General features: G+C 34.2%; 1 protein-coding gene across 3 annotated transcripts; it reads right to left on the bottom strand.

The window, feature by feature from the left end:
* Positions 1 to 3,777: 3,777 nt before the first annotated feature.
* LOC122581282 (ATP-citrate synthase beta chain protein 1-like) lies at positions 3,778 to 21,953 on the bottom strand. Of its 3 annotated transcripts, none has more exons than XM_043753481.1 (16): positions 21,749 to 21,953; positions 21,496 to 21,601; positions 15,580 to 15,645; positions 15,334 to 15,457; positions 12,357 to 12,491; positions 12,165 to 12,225; positions 10,732 to 10,808; positions 7,549 to 7,689; positions 7,338 to 7,451; positions 7,095 to 7,230; positions 6,555 to 6,682; positions 6,350 to 6,455; positions 6,138 to 6,214; positions 5,951 to 6,021; positions 5,301 to 5,585; positions 3,778 to 4,140 (listed from the first exon to the last, which is right to left on the bottom strand). In XM_043753481.1, the coding sequence occupies exons 1-16, from the start codon at positions 21,849 to 21,851 to the stop codon at positions 4,056 to 4,058; spliced, it is 1,815 nt and encodes a 604-aa protein (XP_043609416.1). In that variant the 5' UTR covers positions 21,852 to 21,953; the 3' UTR covers positions 3,778 to 4,055. The 3 variants fall into 3 exon arrangements, with proteins under 3 accessions (XP_043609416.1, XP_043609417.1, XP_043609418.1); XM_043753482.1 differs by having other exon boundaries at positions 7,338 to 7,448; positions 21,749 to 21,952; XM_043753483.1 differs by lacking the exon at positions 15,580 to 15,645 and having other exon boundaries at positions 21,749 to 21,952.
* Positions 21,954 to 23,599: the final 1,646 nt, after the last annotated feature.

Genomic DNA, 23,599 nt, shown 5'->3' with positions numbered 1-23,599 from the left:
ATTATGTTTAGGTTCCGAACTTGTCTAAAAATATTGAACTTGTAAACTCTTATGAGTTTAGGTTTGATATTTGTTAATCGACGGTTTTGGACTTGTAAACTTGATCAACTTTAGATTCTAATTTATTACTTTTCGAATTGTCAAGAACTTGTAATTTTGATTTAGTCTTGGTCTAAGCTTGTTGGAATATTGAACTTGTAAACTCTTTGAGTTTTGGTTTGAATTCTGTAATAAAGCAATAGACTTGAAAACTTTATCAACTTTAGGTTCTAAATTTAGGCAACTTGAATCAATGATGGCTAGAGTTCTATCCTTTATAGAAGATTCTGAGAAATCTTAGAAGGAATTCAAGACCAGGCCAAAAAGGTTGTTCTGACAAGGAGCTATTGGGTTATCTCTTGATTGTATAAGTGAACAATTGTGTCACCATGTTGTTATGGCAATGAGCTATTGTGTTATCTCTGGATTGCATATGTGAACAACTGTGGGATTAAGATGAGAATGGGAGAATTGTTGTAACAAAAAACAAACATATATGTTGTTTTAAGAATTTTGTAGAGAAAAGGAGGGGATAAAAATTCAAAGCTTCCATGTTTTCTATGCAAAATTCTTGGGTGTTCATAGCAATGAAGATCATGGTGTTTCGACGGGGTTTAGTCATGGTATCTTTTTGGTTTTAAATCTGTGTGACATGTGTCCAACTTAGTTTTTGATCAAAGGCGCCTGATTAAAAATTAGGTGATTCAGATGAATCAAATGAAGATTGAAGACCAGGATTGAAAATCTAAGTAAACTGTTAATGATCTTTGCTTAACATGTGTTTGGGATTTTGTCGAAAAGCTTTTGTGATAAAGTTAATCATTTGTAGCCGAGTACTTAAAAAATCAAACCTTTATTTAATGCCAATGATGTAGAGATGATTAATCCGGTGACTAGTGAAGAAGTTGCAGATTAAGTGGTTCTCTATGTATTTTGGAGATGCTTACCTTGAGGGGGAGATTTGATATGAAAGACTTCAGGTGATTGGTGGATTCATGAAGATACAAGACAAAGTCAGACACTATTGGTTGAAGACATAGATCTTGTAAGTGCTGCATATCTGAAATTCAAGTTACAAAATTTCTTATCGTTGTGAGAGCTGATTAAATTCGATGCTAATTGTTGGGGATTCAACTTCTTTATCATATGTCGGTTAAGCTTGAAGATCAAAGTAGATTGAGCGATGTTATTTTGCATAATGTCTGGAGTGATGACATCCGAATTGCATGAGGAGGCAATGATGTTTGTATTGCTTTGAAGTGATGATGTTTGGCATGATAATATTGCTTGGAGCTTAATTTGGATGTTACTGTTTAGGGGGAGAATTACAATCTGAGTATTGGATTTGTTAATTGTCATAAGGATACAGAGATTTTGCAGTTTGGAGATCAGTGTGTAGCGCATAAAGATCAAGTCTTACCGAAAGAAGACATAATATTATTAGTTAACGAAAATTTGTTGATTGCAGGTTGTTTAACTAATGATTGTCAGAATTGATAGCAATAGTCAAGGAGTGCTTGATTGGGCATTTCTGTTACCATTTATATTCATTACAAGTGAAGACTTAGAAGATCGATGAAAACTTCTAAATGCTGATGTCAAGGGGGAGTCTGTTGGTGCATTTCCGGGTGACAACATCATTATAGAAGTTTGTCTTGAGTCTATTAAATATGTACTTGTAATAAACGTTATTTTATTTCATATAATAAAGTCAACCTCGAGTTGGTCAACGTGTTGACTTGGTCGAGCTCGACCTACACAAGACGTCGGCCCGGCCCAGTCCATGTTTAAGCCTATATATATAGATGTAAGGTTTAGGTTTCAGAGAGAGAGAGTAAGAGTTTTGGTTGCAACTTGAGAATCTTTAAGTTGGTTTTCCGTTTCATATTTTCACATACCGAACTTGGTATTTTACTTGTAATTGCATTACTGAAGTAATATACGGTTCAAGTTTATATTCACATTCGTGTTCTTGTTGTTGATTGCTAGTGTATAAGATTTTCCGCACTTATACATTAGATACTTAATCTCGTTTGATCCAGTGGCAAAGAAACTTTCAGTCTGGCCTGAAGGTCCTTGAGGTGTTTGGCCCGAAGGTCCTTGAGGTGTTTGGCCCGAAGGTCCTTGAGGTGCCTGGCCCGAAGGTCCTTGAGGTGCCTGGCCCGAAGGTCCTTGGTAACCTTCGGTCGGAATGTTGTGTCCAGATGGAGTACTATACGTTGCGTTAGATCCTCCGGGAACTGATCCTGATTGAGGTACATCGGAGTGCTAACCCCTAGGTCCTACGGGTCCTGGGGGAACGTTGGTCTGAATGCTAGCTCGAGAAACCATGTTCTCTCGCCTCGGTTTCTTCTAGCTGCGTCCGATGCGAAGGTGTTCGGGGTCGAAGGCCCTCACTTCCTAGCCCGAACCCATAATCGGTTCTGACCCGGGATCTTGGGACCCGAGGATATCATCGGAGTCCCCTTGGAGGGGTATCTGCATCATAGTCATCTTTCGTCTCATCATCGAAGTTCAACGTCCTCGTGACGCCGTCAAGTGCTCCGACGTTTCGGAGATACCTAATGGTATGATTGATGTGACTATAATTCCGGATAATATAGTATGGGTCAAATAATTGCGGGGTCCTAGATGGAGATCCTTGCGTGAGCCCTCCTTGCACCCCTTGTGTTTGACTTGGGCGGTCAGTTTCACCGGTTCGACGATTCGTTTGCTGATCGACTGATCGGTGCTTCAGTCGCTGGCCCAGATCTGGGTGGAGAATTTCCAGCGGGCTCGTTCCCAGTCGTCTGCTGGGAGCTTTGCCTGAATCCTGGTGGAACATCGACCATTTTTTCTTGATTCGATACAAAAAACAGAATTTAGAGTGGTTATGGGATCTGAGTATGCGGTCCCACGGATGGCGCCAAATGTTTGTGCACCAAACCGAGGTTAGAACAATGGGAGATGATGGTAGTTTATGGTTGTTTATTGGCGGTTCCCCAAAAGGTAGAGTAAACCTCTTTATGCCAATTGAGTTTTTATTCGATCTATATGTGATCGAATGTGCTAAGGTAAATGCCCTTTAAAGGGTCTTGCGATCCTCCTTTTATAGGGGAAGTGTTCTTGGAGAACAAATAGGCCGCTTAGGGTTTCCTAAGTCTTAAGCCAGGGATATATTTTTCCTAATTGTCAGTTGGAAATGATAAGGGCAAATCCTGATATTTTAGGGGAGTAATCCTTATCCCTTTCATCTATCTGCGGAAACTTTCGTAACGGACGAACCTTCGTATCACAACGTTATTATGTCAAAGGCTGCGTACCGCTGGAGGGGTATGTCATCAATAAACCCTAACCAACATACACGATCACCGAACGAACTAAACTAAATCCCAAATAAAACCCTAAGTCGAATATAATTTACTATCTCTATACATTTTCATTGGCGTAAAGGAATACCGTTCATACCTTCAGGGAATCGCCAACAAAGCCTAAAAACCCTTTATGGTTTTTTCCTTAAACCACCTTTGACCCGAAAAGCCTATCGACGCGGTTTGGTGCACAATTAACTCAAATTGCGGTGTTAACCAACTATACATTTCTTGAAAAATGTTGTCCTTGTGCATGTAAACGTATCACACACCAAGCTTTGATACCAAGTGTTAGCTCAGAGCCAAGCGAATTAACAAGAAGCTAGTTTTTAATCGGATGTGTTCTGGGGACGAAAGTAGCAGGAAGAAAAAGTTTAGCCGGCATCCATTCAACTCAAAAGCGGCTTATTAAAGGTACAATACTGAAACAAATCACATGCAATAATAAATGATTACTACTTAAGAACTTGCAAACTTAAAAACTACGTACCCACGAACTATTACGCAGATACACACTTAAGTTAAATATATTCAGACTAAATCTCTGATGCTCGATTTGCTTCATGCATGAACTAAGACCCACTCATCCAGAATGACCTATCAGCAACCAACCGAGTTGCATAAACACGAACGAATAATTACATTAGCATGACATGACATGAATGATCATTTCACATGGCAGGCATAAAGAACATCTTCCCAAGGATGACGATACAGCGGCTGCTTCAACCTCTTCTGATCTAATGTATGCCTGTATGCGCACAGCAGATTTAATAACTAAACAATACCATACATACATCATATAGGGATGTCAACAGGTCGGGTATGGGCCGGGTTTAGATAATCTCGGACCGGAGTACCGGATAGGGCCCCTGTCTATTTACTAACTGTCAGGTAACGGGTTTCCCCAGAGATTTTTTTAAAATCCTGTTCAACAACGGACTTAATGTGGTCGGCAGGATTCATATTAGATGTAAATGTATCTTATATATTCTCAATACGTTCACAAGTTTCGCCTAAAAATCACACCCTATGTATCAAATCCTCAAACCCAACAGCACAACAAACATCCCAAAAGATGCGTCAGAATACCTGCGGTTTGAACATTGGAGAAGTCTTACACTCTCCACTTTTAATTTATTGCTTGTAATTAGGATATATTCATTTCCATGTTCACTATTATTATTTGCTTGCATTTAGATTTTAGGTCCATGTTTAGCGAATTGTTCTCAGCATGTACATTTACTTTTTTGTATGAAAGTAGCACTTAGTTAAAAAACAATAAATTATTAAAAAGTTGTTTTCTCTACTGTAATGGCAAGAAATTTTCATCATATCAAGTGTAATTGTCACTTATTACATATATATATAAGTGATTTCTCTCAAACTAGTAATGTTCGCTCCCCAGCGTCGGTACTAGCCCCTACCTGTTTCAATGGTAGGTGTAATATATAGGGTCGGGACGTTGGGATATGGGTTCGGGACAGTTTCGGGTATACGGTCAGTATGCGAGTTTTCATCTAAAACCGTCCCCGTACCTCCACCCGCAGAAAAATTTTAAAATGATCTCAATACCGACCCTAGACCTGTAGACCCGGGCCCAAACCCAACCCAACAAAGCTGCGTTTTGGGTTTCCTCGTCCGATGGTTTTCTTGCCCTCCCTTGGGTACTTATTATTTGAATAATATATATATATATATATATACAGGATAAGGTTCATGTGAGAATAGTTCCTAAGATGAACATAGGTAATGTTTTATTTTACCTAATATATATATATTTTCCGGTATGTTTTATATATAAGTACGTGGTTTGATAGATTGTGTGTGGGTGCGCTTAATTAATTAATTTAAGAGTGTACATTTTGGGGGCTGGATCAATCTTCCATATGTAGATACGTAGGTACTCACCCAATGAGACCGATTGAACGAGCCAACACGAAGAGCCCGTTGAGGTAACCAATGCTTACTATCTCGTCGATTTCTTGTTTGCTAAATAACCCACTACCAGCAAGCAGATCCAAGAAAAGGGTAGCAATGGCACCGTCTATATTCATCACCAAGTTGTTTGCCTTCGATAGAGTGTAGGTCTCAACCTTAACTGCATAATCCATGTACTTGGTTGACGGGAAATTCGTGTAACCAAACTGTTGAAGCAACTCCACTCGTTTATCTCTGTTATCGCCTCTCTTAATCCTTCAAATTTCATCAAACAATACGTACGTTAAATCCATCATTTAATGTTGTTGCTACTACTAAAAACAACAATAAATTGTACGATAAATAAAAATAGCAATCACTACTGGGTAAGGTTCACTCGAGAATTATTCACATATGAACATAGGTAATATTATGTATAACTTGATATGTTCACATGTTCATAAATTTGGTCACATATAGTATACACGTATGAATATTAAGTTATAATTTAAAAGTTCTCATGGTTCTTTCAATTCAAATGGTTCTCACATGAACTTTTTTTTCACAACTTTTATATAATATATAATAATAGTATATATAGAAAAGAGGTTCGTATATATAGATATAGATATGAGATTTACCTATGTCCTATTCCTGGAACACGAATACCCTTCTTTTTCATACCTTCAACAAACTCATATGGCGAAAGATTCTGCCCGCCCCCAAAGCAAAATATATAGTGTCAAATTACACGGAAAAAACGTGTTTATTACAGATATATAATATAATGCACACATACACACTACACAAAACAGAAAAGTCACGTACCCTGTCATAAGCATCCTTGAAATACCGAGCAGCATCATCAACGGCACCACCAAAACGGGGGCCGATTGTTAGCAAGCCTGTTTCAGACCATTAAGCAATTATCACTACATACTCCAAATAATCTATATGTATATATATGTATATATATATATATATCCAAATTAAACCACGTATTGATTTACGTTACATTTCTCTTAATCTAATTTAATTACCAGAAACTAGACAGGATACAAGATCTTTTCCAGCCCTTGAAGTTACAATAGAGTTGTGAGCACCAGATACACATGGACCATGATCAGCACATAATATGATACAAATCTGATGATCATCCAGTAATATAATATATATGTGTGTTTAAAAATCCATTGATGAAGTACGTTATATATAGTATAAGAAATTATTAAGCTAAAATAAAACCTCCATGAATTTTGTGCAGTAGTGGGGAAGACTTCGTTTGAACCATAATAAGGAAATGACATCACCAATCCCCATTCCTTTTTCAAGCATAACGCATAATGGTACTCCAGCATATTGTACATCTACACCTGTCGTAATGGTTATCAAAGAGGATGAGTATTTGCAGTGGCGGCTCAAAGTTTTTTGTGGCCTTAAGCGAGATCAATTTTGGGGCCTAGTTCATTAACATACTAATTAAAGTAAACAATAAAAAGTAACTCATGTTATGTTGTTGAACTACTAGTGAAAAAAATATATAGAGAGAGAGGTTGTAACCAATAAGGGTGTTACTCAAATGAAAATATATACAAAAAATTGAGGCCTTAGATTTTTGGGAGCCCAAAATTCAAACACTAATGCTACTATACAAAAAATTGAGGCCTTAGATTTTTGGGAGCCTAAAGCGATTGCTAAGCGCCGAATTATTGTAGAGCCAGCTTGTGAGTATTTGAATTGCTACTTTAAGTATATGCTTTTGTATGTTCTCAATTAATACAGTACCTCTTTCGTCAGAAATGGTTGACACGATACGAGTTGGCACTCTCACTTTTCCACTCTTCATTGCTGTGGTGAGATCCTCGGGGATTTGAGGAGGAGTGACTTCCTTAATAATTGGCACAATCTTGCCTTCCTCGGTCTAAAAGAACTCCCCAGCCAGTCATATGATATAGTTGAAGGGAAATTAGGAAATGCATGATAAAAAAAAAAATAGAAGAAGACAAGTAGTTATTGAGGCCTAATTACCAACTTGTTAAATGTTTGTTTGATTGAAACTTCAAATGTTTCGTATGATGAGGAGACAATTGCCCCGGCATCCTTAAGAGCTTCCAATTGACCACAACTGCTCTCGTCTCCCTGCTAATAAGTACAGTTAAATAACGAGCAGGGGTGTGTGTATATATAGGCCGGATGGATCAATGAGTAAAATAACGAGTAGATAAGTTAGCCCACATACAGAAATATTGAATTGATCCCCAGACTTGAAGAGCCGCACATTATTGATCCATAATACACATACTGGTTTGTTGATTTTTCCTGATGTAAGAACTTCTACTAAGGACTGCACGGCTTCCACAACCACAACTATCATCTTTACCTAATCAGTCACACACCAAAACTAATGATCACAATATATATTGAATTTGATGCGGTTAGGACCCGACTTGGATGATAAGCTAGAATAATAAGCTAAAATAAAGTTTCCTATTTTTTTATAGTTATCTATAATTTTAGTTTATCACATTTTTATTTCAAATCTTTGATTATTTTGTTTTCATTATTTTCCTTATCTTTAGGATCTTGGAAAAGTATTTATAGGAGATAAGTTTCTTGTATTAAGATAGTTTTTGTTTTGAAATTTATAAGAATATTGACGTTTTGTAAATGATTTCGGTCTTTGAATAATCCTTTTGTTCTTGAGCGATTTGAATGCGGGTGAACTGCATCACGTGGTATCAGAGCTATGGTTGTTCAAATGGCTCGTTGTGGAAATCGGTATCTTACTCGTAGAATCTCCGAGAGAGGCAACGGTGGAGGTGCTTCAGATCTGTTTGATTGCAAATCCAATAATCTTCATGGCTTACCTGTGGATTGGGGCGGCTATGCGGGTTGGACAACTACAATACCCCCTAATGTTGGAGGAAACAGAACCAGAAGAACCCATCTAGGACGAGCCGGCTGGGGATGAGGAGCATCCTTTAAGTAGTAGTTTGTCGGCATTGGAGGAAACGAAACCAGCTCAACCCGTCTGGGATGAGTCCACCGGCGACGAGGAGTATCTTACCAATGACGATTCTATCTATGAATCTTCTCCTGTGTATGATGTATACGAGGACAAAGAATGGTATGCTTGGGTGACTAGTACCGGAGCTACGGGTAAGGGTGATCCTACTGGATCCAAAAATTTTTGAGAGATCAAGTTGACAAGAATAAAGTTCCCGATGATAAAGTCCAGGTTGGTGAGCTGGAATCCAATACTAAACCAGGTCTACGTTTAAGTCCATGTACTAATATTATTGTTGCAAATTTGGGAATTGGGCATGTTGTTATAACAAGATTAATGAAAGAATTGATGTTGATAGGCCAGACGAACTGAAATATTTTCTGCCTCTTGGGTAGACAAAACCTGATGATGCCACTACTAAGCTTGATGGCCAAATTAGAGGAATAAACTATGTGTTCGATCCAGGTGGTTGGTTGGTGTTTAAAGTCATCAAAACTCAAGGACGAGTTTTTTCTAAAGAGAGAGAGAATGATGCAATAGTCAACCCATCAGGCCCACAGCCCGGCTCGTGAAGATAATTTTGAACCAGACCTACGTTTACTTGGTGTGCAAGTTGTTGGAACAATATTATATTATTATTATCTATTTTTTAACTTTATTTTCTGTTTATGTTTCCTAATTTAACTAGGATTCTTTTTCCTTTATATAGCATAGGGTTTTCTCATTGTAAAACAGTTTTGAGTTTTTTATAAAATTAAAGAACGTGTGTTCTTAGAGCCCTTAGGTTCAATCTATGTCTTTGACTCATCGTTAGTGTTTGAGCCATTTGATTGCGTGAGAAACTGCATCAGGGCCTACGGATTTGGTTGGGCTTAAAAGATAGGTCAGAAGAGTTACATCATCTTTAGGGAGTTCTACAAGTTGCTTTGTTTTAGCTATTATTTTATTTGTTTCCTAATTTTGTGGTGTGTTTCCTAGTTTATCTTGGAATGGTTTTTTTATTTAAATAGGGAGTCTTTCTATTGTAATTCAGTTTTTGCTGATATGAAAAAATACAGAACTTGTGTTCTTAGAACCCTTTGGTTCGATTATGGTCTTTGATTTAATCTATTAGCATTGAGCCATTTGATTGCGTGCGAAACTGCACAGTTGGTATCAGAGGTCAGGTTAATTCAAATGGCTATGCGTGATGAGAACCACTTTTTTACTCGTCGAATCGCCGAAAGAGGCAGCGATGAAATCGTGTTCTATTCACAAGATCGCAAGATTCAAGAAACTGACCCAAAGGATGTCATCTGGGGTGAGATCATTGGGAAAGAGGATGCAATGGTTACAACTTTCAAGAAACCGACTCAGAGCCTTTCATCCGGGATAAGAACTTTGGGAAGGAAGAGTATCTTGGGAATTGTAGCACCCTTTATCAATCACCTCCCATGTTTGATGAGTATGAAGATGAAGAATGGTATTTGTAGTTAAATGGTGATGTTTGTGAAGTTCGAATCATGAATTATAACCCGTTTGTTTCGTGTTTTAAGGGATTGAAGGCTGCTGAAATTAGTGGGCTTGTAAAGAGTTTGGTCAATTTGTTTAACGGTGAAGGTGGACTTCACTTTCAAAAAAGCAATAAAGATAATGTACCATTGGCTTATGATCCTTTGTCGTGTTTTGGGAATTTTTTTTGCAAGTTAGTTATACTCTTGAAGGTGCTAATAATATGGGAAAATATCATCTTGTATCCTAGCTACGAATTGACTTTCAAATTTCGAATGGAATTTCGTGGAATCTGCAATATCAATATGGAGGTGGTCGCATGCCCACAACGAGTTGTAAAAACTCAGTTTTTGTCATCAAAGCGAAACAAGATGCAACGCGGTGTTCTGTTCAACCCGAGTGATACAAGTCTTGAGCTAGGCGAGATCCCTCGAGAAATTAAGCTATTTAAGCGGGTCATCATGATAATAATGAATGGGGATCACATTGTTGTTCCTTTTGATCCCGGCGGTTTTGACGAGGGAAGCAAAACTCGAGGACGAGTTTTTTTTGAAGAGAGAGAGAGAATGATGCGGTTAAGACCCGACTTGGATGATAAGCCAGAATAATAAGCTAAAATAAAGTTTCCTATTTTTTTATAGTTATCTATAATTTTAGTTTATCACATTTTTATTTCAAATCTTTGATTATTTTAGTTTCATTACTTTCCTTATCTTTAGGATCTTGGAAAAGTATTTATAGAAGATAAGTTTGTTGTATTTAGATAGCTTTTGTTTTGAGATTCATAAGAATATTGACGTTTTGTCAATGATTTCGGTCTTTGATTAATCCTTTTGTTCTTAAGCCATTCGAATGCGTGTGAACTGCATCAGAATTCTTAATTAATGCTACATACTCATGAAAAGTAGCTAACAAGGTACATACCTGATAGATGTTGTTGAAACGCAAAACATGATCGGAGATCATACAGATTGGGAAAGCATCTCCTCCGATAGTAATACCTAAATCATTAAATTCGTTATATAACATCATCCTCATTAAATTCAATTAACGTGCACAATAATAATAATAATAATAATAATAATAATAATAATAATAATAATATAATAATAATAATAATAATAATAATAATAATAATAATAATAAAATAATAATAATAATAATAATAAAATAATAATAATAATAATAATAATAATAATAATAATAATATAATAATAATAATAATATAATAATAAAATAATAATAATAATAATAATAATAATAATAATAATAATAATAATAATAATAATAATATAATAATAATAATAATAATAATAATAATAATAATAATAATAATAATAATAATAATAATAATAATAATAATAATAATAATAATAATAATAATAATAATATAATAATAATAATAATAATAATATAATAATAATAATAATAATAATAATAATAATAAATAATAATAATAATAATAATAATATAATAATATAATAATATAATAATAATAATAATAATAATATAAAATAATAATAATAATAATAATATAAATAATAATAATAATAATAATAATAATAATATAATATAATAATAATAATAATAATAATATAATAATAATAATAATAATAATAATAATAATAATAATAAATAATAATAATAATAATAATAATAATAATAATAATAATAATAATAATAATAATAATAATAATAATAATAATAATAATAATAATAATAATAATAATATAATAATAATAATAATAATAATAATAATAATAATATAATAATAAATAATAATAATAATAATAATAATAATAATAATAATAATAATAATAATAATAATAATAATAATAATAATAATAATAATAATAATATAATAATAATAATAATAATAATAATAATAATAATAATAATAATATAATAATAATAATAATAATAATAATAATAATAATAATAATAATAATAATAATAATAATAATGGGACTAAGTGCACCGGAATGCAGTTAACTAATCCCAAAAAGTTATTGTGTACACGAACTCTAGATTTGTTTTATTGTATTCAGGAAACTTGTTCAAAGGTCCCATAGTAAACAAAAGTTACCGGGTAAGAAGTTAGTCGGTCACCACTTTCACGTTGACCATTTGACTACTTACGTGGCATGCACACAATAACTTTTTGGGATTAGTTTATGCACACAATAAAAATAATGATTTACATATTATAAATAGGAAACTGGTTCCATGTTTACTATAATCATCTTTTCAAGTTTACTAAATACAATAAAACAACCCTAAAGTTCGTTGAGTGCATTCCGGCGCACTTAGCCCATAATAATACAACATACTATACGTGACTTGAGTGAGTTAGTTACCTTCATGGATTCCATCGGTCACACGTGCGATCATGTGGTATAACTCATTAGCCATGCCACCCTAGAGATGAGTTCATATATGATAAATATTATTGCTCAGTGGTTTCACTAAAATTTTAGGACTTCAGTACAATAATACGTTGATCGATGATAATATAGATAGATAGGGAGGGAGGGAGCTTGTTTACACACAGAATTGGATACAAAACCGATAGAGCCAGGTCTATACAGCTTGAATTGAATAATATTGTCAATTGTTCCACCAGTGTCACCGATTTTGAAAGCTCCTGCTTTAATAGCACCAATAGTTGCTGGCCCGATAACAATCTGGAATTATCATCACAGATCAGATAAGATACCACAGGTTGTTCCATGACCGCATTTCTTAACATATATACTCTTACTAACATGGAATGAAGAAATCACACGCTCGGTGGAAAATTCGTTTTTTAGGGTTTTGTTACTTTCTGTGCACGGTGGTAAAAGTGACGGATCTTGTTCGTTATCCGTTGCATCTTCGTAAAACTTGAGCAGTAGCTTCACGATACATAGATCCAGGATCTGATCGTTTAAAAGTTTGATTGGAGGTTTCAATAGCGATATAATTAATTTTCGAATTTGGCTGCAGAAATCAGTTGGATTTTCTGCGCAGCTGTAGGAAAACGAGCATCGTTGCTTCGTTCACTGTTGGATCATTGTGATTTTAGATCTGGAGGTTCAGAACATATAGATATAAGTTTCGACCGTTGGGTTTTTTGATTTGAGAATCCTACAATGATATATTATTTTTCGAAGTTTCTGCCAGATTCACTTGTTGAGTAAGTTGTTTTCTGAGCAATATTTGTTGGTTTTTATTGTTTTTGAGTTGTTTGTTACAGATACTTTTAAGTAAAGATGGATAGTGATGGTTCAAAGTTTTCGATCCCGATATTTGATGGGAAGTTGGATTTCACGGTTTGAAGGATCACTATTGAAGACGTGTTGGTACAAGAAGGTATTGATCAAGTTTTACAAGAGACAAAACCAGATGATATGATCGATGATGTTTGGAAGACGATGCAAAAGAAGGCTTAGAGTACAATCAGGTTGGCACTTGCTCCGAGATTAAATATAGTGTTTTGAAAGATAACGGATCGAAGGGTATTTGGGATAAGCTTGCCGGCATTTATGCTACAAAGTTGATGAATCGGTTATTTCTGAAGATGGATTTGTACTCACTGAAACTCGGTTATTTTGGAAGAAGAAATATTTTGAAGGTGTACATGAGAGATAGACTAGTTCTTCGGGGATGGTAAAATTCAAGAACCAGAAAGTGAAGAAGACCGGGAGAAAAGTGCATTTCTCCCACATTGGTATGCGTACAGAACTACCTTTGTGTCTTGTCTATATTATAGGAGTTATTAGTTGAGGTTTTATGTAATTTATTATTGTGTGAGAAATTCTTGAGAGTTTCTAGTAAAGAGTGAAATTCGGTGAGGGGTTATAGATTGTCGAGAATGAGCTGTACTGGTATTTGTGGCAATTATATATTTATTTAAGGAGAGTAAGAGGTGAGAAAGAGGTCTTTTTAGAGATAAAAAAGATGATGTCACAGTGAGGAAGAAGTAAGGAAAAGGTCGTTGAGGGAGGCCTAAATACTAGTATAGTAACCTCTTAGGATGATGGGTGTGGCCGGCAAATTAAAGTTGTACCACAATTTGGCAAGTGGTTACATTACTCCCAATCTTTTGTCACTGTGTGGCATGTGGCATGCGGCATCGGCATAGGTATGCGGACGGAGAAGAAACATCAGTAAGCAAAATAGGTGAGGCTTTTTGAGGCTTATTTTCTGACTTAACCCTTAGTATTTGACTTATAAGTTTTGCTAGGTTGGCAACCACTTCCAATCCTCTTTGGTGAGTTTTAATGTGGAATGTTTTTATTGGTTCTCCTTCTATTGCTACTTTGATTTGCCCAAAGACACCCCTCAAAAGGGGCGACTTGTTACTCTAATTGCTTCGGTCGCCCCATTTGGGGATGTCATTGGGAGAATGAAAAGGGCAATAGGACCCCCCCCCCTTTATTGGTTGAAAAAGCATGCCAACTTTTGTTAAGTTGGCAACCACCCACATCACCCTTAAGGTCAACAACCCATATTTGTGTCATTTAATATATGCATACACTTCATATCTATATCCATAAACCATTTGATCATCAGCAGGTACCGCCATGTGACTACATGGGCTCAAAGATTAATGATGTAAGTCACATATTTAAATCTTGACGAAGGCAAATGGGAAAACTATATCTTGTGATCCATGTGTGAGAATGGTCAATCACCGGGTATGAGTTTTATGTGTGGTGTGTGCTATGGGTACCAAGCCAATACATGAGACCAGAGGGTTGTCACCATTTACCCTTTCACATCTATATCCAAAAATTATCATCCATTAGGTTCAGAGCCGGTCATGCATGAGGGCGGGAAGGGCGTATAGCCGTGAGCATCACACTGCATCATACTGACAAGGGGCATAAAATATGTTTTCCAAATATGGGTTTGTGTAATATAATATTTTCCAATTGGTGCATGAATTTTGGGAAAAAGAGAAGATAAACTAATAAAAAAGTATAGTCTGTAATTACATTATTCTCACCTCCTACCCTTGAAATATACAGAGTGTTACTTTAACCCCTTCCATTTTGAGTTGATCTAATTAACACTATTATTGTGTTTTGTGACTATAAATCTAATGTAATGTAATATACTACCGTGAAAACCACCTAATATCGATTAACTAATTAGTCAACGAATTTTTTTAGATGACTGTAAATAACTACAATCATCTGTAGCAGAATACTTTGATATCAAATTACAAAAGATTATAGTTAAAAATGAGGTTTCTTATGGTTTTAGATCTTTAAAAATAATTGGTGTTTGTTTACAAAATTTTATAGGAGTATTTTAAAATCGTCTTGCACTAAGCATCAAACAACTCAATACCGGCCCTAATTAGGGTTTGTTCAGTTTGATCATATTGGTTGGTTGATATTTTTCTTTCTATTTTTCTAATTCTAAGTTTTATGTTGAGTTCGTCTTATTGACATAGTAGATCTTTTGGTTATTATTGTGTGGTTGATCCACTTATGAAGAGCATATTATTAATACTTGAGCTCTTACTAAATCTCATACCTTGTTGTTTGACTTGGCATAATCAATCAGTTCCATGAGGTCTGATTCAGGGATACCGTCAGCTATAATAGCTACTATTCTGATGGTAGCTTGTGTAAGTGCAAGCTTGGATGATGTAGCAGCACTGCCACCAATATATCAAACAATATATCAAACTTATTAGCGAGCATTTCTTGCAAAACAATAATTAATCAGAACAAGAAAGGATCACTATATAAGTTATATATCACATGCCATAAATATAACCTTCTGTGCGAACCAAAATCTATAAACACATCAGCAGTAGGATGGACAGCACAAGCATCTTCAACACTGCAATAACAATGTCAAACCCAAAAAGGCAAGACATCATGCCAATTGTAAACGAATCTAGACCGACTTAGACGTAGTAATTTTTGACCAATTTACTTTTCAATGGGTCGATTTTGGATGTAATCCATCTTAAACGAGTCAAAAACAATAAAATTAGCTCAAAGAGAGGATTTGGACTCTGAAAAGACAACCACGAAATATCAAAATATGAAACAAACTTGTACCAACATATCGAAGCAAACATACATGAATCACTTTCAACATACTAGCTAAAAGGAAATGTTTCAAATAAGTCAAGTAAAATAACCAAGATAGTATATCTTTAAAAAAGTAACCTCAAATTTTTTGACATGTTGAAATTCATCAACTATTAATGTGTTTAATAATGCCATCCAACTTTTTAACTACTAACTCATTAAAAAAAATAAAATTTTATTTTAATCTATGATAGTTAAGTAAATCCATTTAATTTGACATGTTAGCCTAATGATTATTGACCCAAAGTTTTTGTCCCATATTGATAAGGGAAGAAAAATACCTTAGTGGATTGCCTATATAAATAGGAGTCATTGTTACAGGTTTTAGTAATTCATTCTTGTGTGAGAAATTCTTGAGAATTCAGAGTTTCTTATAAGAGTGAAATTGGTGAGGGATAATAGATTGTCGAGGGTGAGCGTTTCCATTCTTGTAATCCAACGTTTGTAGTGATTTCGTGGTAGTGGATTAGACTCATCGAGTCAAACCAAGTACATATTGTGTCGTTTGTTTTTTCTTGTTTACTTTATTATTGGTTATTGTCGTGTTGATTTCTTTCATTCTGGTGATCGATCCCAACAAAATGGTATCAGAGCTGAGGTACGGGGAGAAGAAATCACGCATTCGGGGGAATCCAATCAATAGAAAACAAGAAAATTCGTTTTTTAGGGTTTGGTACTTTTTGTTAAGGATAGCATAACAGGTCACACGAAACCTGTTAAGACACAAACCTGTTAAGCATAAACACGAACACGACCAGTTAAGAATTTCATGTCATTTTTTCGGGACATGAACACGACACGAAATTTAACAGGTACACCTGTTAAGAACCTGTAAGAATCTGTTTACATAAATTCTATAAAATGTTGAAGTCTTGAGTCTTAACTAATACTTTTAACAAAATCATCAACAAATTAACAATACAAAAGTTCCAGAAAGTCTTGCAAACAGTAGCAAAACAGATTGCAAACTTGCAGAAACATATTACATATGAAAACGAACAGAAAAGAGTAGCTAACAACAGCACAATAGCTAATAGATTGCAAACAGTAGCAAAATAGATTGAAAGCAATAGCAAACTTGTAAAGGATAAGTTTTTCGGTTATAAAATTATAAAACTTAACTAATACTTTCATTAATTAATCATATATATATAATATATTAATGAAGAATGATAATAAAACTTAACATATAAATTGAAAACAAAAAAAAATAACAAGAAAAAAAATAACATATAATCGAGATGAAGATGAGTTGATGATTGATGAAGATCGGTTATTAATTTGTTTCAGATCGGTTATTAATCAAGTAGCAGAATTAATATGCAAGAAGGTTGAAGATTGATGATGGATTAATGAAGATCGGTTATTTGTTTCGGATCGAGATGAAGGTTGATGATGGATTTATGGTTGTTTCGGATCGAGATGAAGATCTTTGCGGATTGATGTGGATATGGATGGATTGATGAATTAAGAAACCATAAAGAGAAGGAGGGGTGGGACTACGGGAGCAGGGCTGCAAGGAGGCGTATTAGAATTTAGAATTAAAAGGTATTTAGGGTTTCATAGTTTTAACATGGTATATATATATATATAGTGAAAAGTTATTTTGAGAACTTTTTTTGTGAGAACCTTTGAGAACTTTTCAGATCAAGCCCAACCGATGATTATTCTTTACATGAAAATTATTTTTTGATTGTTTTCTAAATAACTTTTGTGTAATTTTAAAGTTTATAATTGTGTGGAGGCATAGATTATCATCCGTTATACAATTATATGGAGATTTGGATTATTGATCATATGTGCACGAATATTGCTATGATTACATGTGATCGACTTGCATATATGTGATCATAGCAATATACGTGCACATGTGATCAAGAATCCAAATCTTCACATATATGTATAACGAATGATAATCAATGCCTCCACACAATTATAAACTTTAAAATTACACATAAGTTATTCGAAAAACAATAAAAAACAATTTTCATGTAAAGAACAATCATCGGTTGGGCTTGATTTGAAAAGTTCTCAAAGGTCTCGCAAAAAAAGGGTTCTCAAAATAACTTTACCCTATATATATATATATATATGCATGGCTTAACATGTCCTTAACAGGTCCGGACCTGTTAAAACACGACAATATCTCGTGACTTAACAGTTCCAGATCTGTTAAGACACGGAACCTGTTAAGAACAGGTCGTTTCGTGTTAACAGGTTTCGTGTCAAAATTGCCAGCCTTACTTTCTGTGCAACGGTGGTAAAAGTGACGGATCTCTCTTGTTAGCCGTTGGATCGTTGTGAAACTTAAGCAGTAGATTCACAACACATATATCTTAGTAGATTCACAACACATAGATCCAAGATCTGTTGGATCATTGTGAAACTTAAGTAGTAGATTCACAACACATAGATCCAAGATCTCACCATACAGAATTTTGATTGGAGTTTTTAATCGCGAGATATTATTTTTCGAAGTTAGCTGCAGAAATCAGGTGGGTTTTCTGCGCAGCTATAGGAAAACGAGCATCGTGACTTTGTTCGCCGTTGGATCATCGTGATTTTTGAGAAGATTTAGGTCACATATATCTATACTTTCACCATTGGGTTTGTTGATTTGAGCTTCCTAGAGTGAGATATAAGTTTTCGAAGTTTCTGTCAAAATCTTTTCTTTTGGTGAGTTATTTCAAAACAATATTTTGTTGGTTTTTTATTGTTCTTGAGTTGTTTGTTGCGGATATTTGTTGAGAAAAGATGAATAGTCATGGTTCAAAGTTCTCGATCCTCATATTTGATGAGAACATGGATTTCACGGTTTGGAGGATGACTATTGAAGATGTGTTGGTACAACAAGGTATAGATGAAGCTTTACAAGAGTCAAAACCGGATGATATAAAAGATGATGTTTGGAAGACGATGCAGAAAATGGCTTCGAGTACAATCAGGTTGGCACTTTGGCACTTGCTCCCGAGATTAAATATAGTGTTTTGAAAGAGAACATGCCGAAGGGAATTTGGGATAAGCTTGCGGGCATCTATGCTTCAAAGTCGTTGACAAATCGGCTATTTTTGAAGATGGATCTATTTATACTGAAACTCGAAGAAGGAGGTAATTTCCATGATCATATTAATTCTTTTAATTAGTTGGTTTGTCAGTTGTTTAATGTTGATGAGGTTACGAAAGAGGAAGAGCAAGACTTGTTATTATTGTCATCATTGCCAAAATCCTATAAGTCGTTTGTGGAGACTATGTTGACAGGGAGAACCACTTTGAAACTTGAGGATGTGTCAAAAGCTTTACGGGATAATGAAAGAATGAATGGAAGTGATATTTTCTCGAGTGGCAAGAAAATATTAGTTACAAATGATCTCGAAAGAGAAAGAGGTTTTAGCCAGGCCAGGGGCGGGCTAGGCGACAGCCCTCAGCAGAGACTAATAAGGGGCAGAAATTTTTAGGGTCATCCACCACTAGATCTGAGCAGATTTTGAGTTTTACGGTGAGTATGTTTAATAAGGAGTGAACTATGTGTTATCTAGTTATGGTGAGGTTAGAATTGAAAGTAAAACTTAAATTTGTGTTTTAATGAAGTTTCTTTGAGATGGTTTTTTTATGAAGAAGATCAACAATCTAACTTTTTTTTTATTCACAAGTCCTTATAACAATCAAATATTTTATATTAGTCCTTAATTATGTGGGTCTTTGGTTTTTTTCTCTTTTGTTGAATAGAAACTATGCAGACAGGCCCATATTTTTCTTTCAATATTAAGCTACATGGTTTGTATATATTTTATGATAATAAAGGTTTTGATATTATAAGCATTTAAGATTCTTGTAAACATTCTATTAATGTTTCATAAATTGTGATTTAAAACTTTAGATGCTTGATGATTAAGAAGTAATAATTATATTGTTTTGTTGATTTAAGACTATTTGGGAAAATCAATAGTTTGTTTTTGTTGAAAATTATTTACAAAATATTTTAAGTCAAGAGAGATCGAACGAATTAGAAATTTGTATGTATTAAAAGTAGTTTTTTTAGCTAATATCGACAATTACAATATACAATAATAAATGTTTTTATTTCAAAACGCAAAGAAATACATCAATTTCAGTGATCGTCAATATGGAACTTTTAAATCGCATTTTACTTTATCAACTTGTAAATGTAACATCTTATTTTTTTTAAAATAGGATTGGTATATATATAAGCCCATAATTTGACAACGTTGTTAGCCTTATGTTTATTTTCCGACAAAATTTTGGTAGGGGCAAATTTTGGCTATCATCTCTCGGGCATCAATTTAGTTAGGATCGGCTCTAGTTTTAACCGTGGTAGTTCAAGAGGGCGTTCAAAGTCTCGAGCGCGGGGAGATCAAGACATGAGTACGATAGACTGCTACTATTGTGGGGGGAAAGGTCATATGCAAATTCGTTGTCCTCATTTTCGTGAAGACTTAAATAGGTTACGAGATTCAAAGGTAAAGAAAAAGGACAATGAAAAGGCGATTTTGGTTGATGATTGTAATAGTGAGTTTATGTTGGCAGAAAGTTCTAGTGGGAGAATATTGAAGGATGAAAAACCAAAGTGGGTGTTTGATAATGCAGCCTCAGTACACATTTGTAATGATCGGGCTATGTTTGATACATTTAATAGGAACGGGCAGTTTAGTGATATCAAAGTGGGTAACAAGCAAAAGATGAAGGTTGAAGGTGTTGGGAGTGTGCGCTTCAAACTTCATGATGGAGTTGTGAAGACCGCTTTGAATGTGAAGTATATTCTGGGTGTGTCGACAAATATAACTTCACTTGGAGTTTTGACATCCCGTGGGTACCGTTATGTTGAAAACAGAAATACTTTGAAGGTGTACATGAGAGATCGGCTACTTCTTCGAGGATGGAGAAATTCGAAGAATATATGTTACTCGGATGGTGAATCCCTATTTGGTAGGACTTGTTTCGAGAACAAGAAGCTAAAGAAGACCGAGAAAAGAGAGCATTTCTCGGATAGAGTTGAGATATTAGGGAATTTGGGTCAAGGAAGGATTTGATGAATATTGACCCAAAGTTTTTGTCCCACATTGGTAAGGGAGGAAAAATACCTTGGTGGGTTGCCTATATATATAGGAGTCATTGTTAGAGGTTTTAGTAATTTATTCTTGTGTGAGAAATTCTTGAGAGGTGGGAGTTTCTTGTAAGAGTGAAATTGGTGAGGGATTATAGATTGTCGAGAGTGAATTTTTTCCATTCTTGTAATCCAACGTTTGTAGTGATTTTGTGGTAGTGGATTAGAATCATTGAGTCGAACCAAGTAATATTGTGTCGTTTGTTTTTCTTGTTTACTTTGTTATTGGTTATTGTCGTGTTGATTTCTTTCGTTGTGGTGATCGATCCCGACATAGCCAACTAATCCAACCACTGGCCAGTCGTAACACTGTAAGCAAACACTCATATATTTGACCAAGATTAACTGTTTCGAATAAAATAAATTATACTTAGTAGTATATATCAAATAGAGGGTAAACAATTAAATTAACTGATCTCAAATAAAATAAAATATCATGAGTAAATTTTTGGGAGAGAGAAAGAGAGAGACCTAGAATAGAGTGGTATGAGGATTTGGTGTTGGCCAAAAAATAAGTTATGAAATCCGCCAGCACCAGCAGGGTTAATGATTGCAGCAACTGATGGTGTTTCCCTCCCTAAATTTAATTAATAGAAACAAACAAAATGTAAGCAAGATTACTTGAAGGCCCATATATCCCCATATATTATGGCAAGTACATTTGAAAGAAACTTAACAAACTAAATAGCTATTGCATAGTTGCTTTCACGGGTGACATACGTACCGCAAAGGAAATCAAAATCAAGCATGTTTTGAATTGGTAGTTGTTTATAGTAATAGACCAATGCTTGTGTTGTATGGCTGAAAAGTTGACGTCCGACGGCCATATATATATATATGCAACTCTAGCTAGCTACTTAGTGTACACCAAATTTAGAAGTTGCTGACCAGTACTCACTTAATTACCATGCATATATGAAATGGCCAACCGGGTTTGATATATATATATAATAGGAAGATCAATATACGATTGTCCCCCGTCAAAATGTTAAAAAAAAACCTCTCATAATCTAATATTTTAATTATAAAAAGCGTGAAGGCCTAATTATTTATCAATTTTACAAACAAATATTAGATATCATATTGTGAGGATTTCCCGTGTAAGCTTATATCATGGCTATAAGATACTTAAGATTAGGTGTGAAACACGTACATATTAATTCTTTATAATTCATAAAATTCATGAAGTCTAAACATTTTACTCATTAAACAAAAAATATTAAAAATTTAGTATGTGAGAATTTCACACCTAAGCTTAGGTGTCAGACAGCCTTATACTCACTTTATGCAAAAATGAATATGGGGTTGTCTCTAAGCTTACATGTGGAACCCTTATAATGTAATCTAATACTTTAGTATTTGTTTGTAAAATAGACAGATAATGAGGTCTTCATATTTTTATGATTAAAATACTAGGTTGTAAGGAGTTTTCATCTAATCTTTAATGGGAAAGGGGCGGATGTAGTTTACTAACTTAGGGGGTAATGCCCTCAATAACTTCTCCTGAATTGTTTATATACAACTACTTTGGTTATAGGTTTTTTCACATTTTAGCCCAAGGTATCATAATGCCCCCGACAAGTGTGTGAACCTTGGCTTCTTTTAAACTTTTGGGGGTAAAACTGAAAACAAACGACTACAACGTAAACTTACATCAATATTTTGCTCCTTTTTTATATAAAATTTAAATTATGGTGAGATATAATTGAACTCATACTTTTTTATAAATAATATAATAATAAACTGTTAAAATAAATAAATAATAATAATAATAATAATAATAAATAATACGGTTAAAATTAAAAGTTAGAATCCTGCTATTACTAAAAACAAAAATTCTATATTATAACAACATAAGTAAAATCTAAATTTAAAATTTATTATCTAAATTGGCTAAATAAAAAAAAAATTATAAAATTACATGTAAAATAGAATTTTATTTGACAATTAAAAATTATATCGACTTAAGTCTAATACTTTTTTTTAGTTATATAATAAAGAAAAGGAAAAGTAAGTATTCCCTGTTCGAATAGACCCTAGCATCCATCGACACCCGTTTTGCAAGGCTGTCAGACATAATTTGCTCCATTAGCATACCCTTTTCATTGCATTTTACTATAACCTCAATTGTTTGTAGACCCACTAAGCACTATAATACTTTAAAGAATTAGTTTCTACGACCAATAAACATTTGCCACATCTTTCGTATATTTTTATCTCGGGTAATGATAAATCATTCTAATTGTTTAGCATAAAAATCCTCTTAATTAATAGGATCGTGACATGTGAAAAAACAGAGGGTGAAATTAGGAAAGAGAATTAGTGGATTACATGTGTTAACAAGTGAATATATTAGGAGGATTGATTAGAAAAATTTATCATTTTCCTTTTATCTCTACTACATTATAAAGTATTTGTTTCCTTAAAAAAATTTCTAACTTTCAACTTTTTAACAATGTACACATATTAATGCATAATGTACAATACATCTATATACATCTCAATCACTTATTTTTTCCCCTCCTCAAATCTCAACCACTCATTTTTCTCTCTATTCCATAAATCATTTTATTCC

This window comes from Erigeron canadensis, chromosome 9 (genome assembly GCF_010389155.1).
Source record: "Erigeron canadensis isolate Cc75 chromosome 9, C_canadensis_v1, whole genome shotgun sequence".
Taxonomy (NCBI): Eukaryota; Viridiplantae; Streptophyta; class Magnoliopsida; order Asterales; family Asteraceae; genus Erigeron; species Erigeron canadensis.
Note: the sequence above shows the minus strand (reverse complement) of the source record. Positions and strands in the feature narration are given on the sequence as shown.

Bases quoted from the DNA above. Each gene is read 5' to 3' on its own strand.
- LOC122581282 (XM_043753481.1), bottom strand. From the start codon at position 21,851: ATGGCCGTCGGACGTCAACTTTTCAGCCATACAACACAAGCATTGGTC. The intron at 15,458-15,579 runs GTTATATTTATG...TATTGGTGGCAG, and splicing joins GATTTTGGTTCGCACAGAAG to TGCTGCTACATCATCCAAGC. The intron at 12,492-15,333 runs GTATGAGATTTA...TGATAATTCCAG, and splicing joins ATGCCAAGTCAAACAACAAG to ATTGTTATCGGGCCAGCAAC.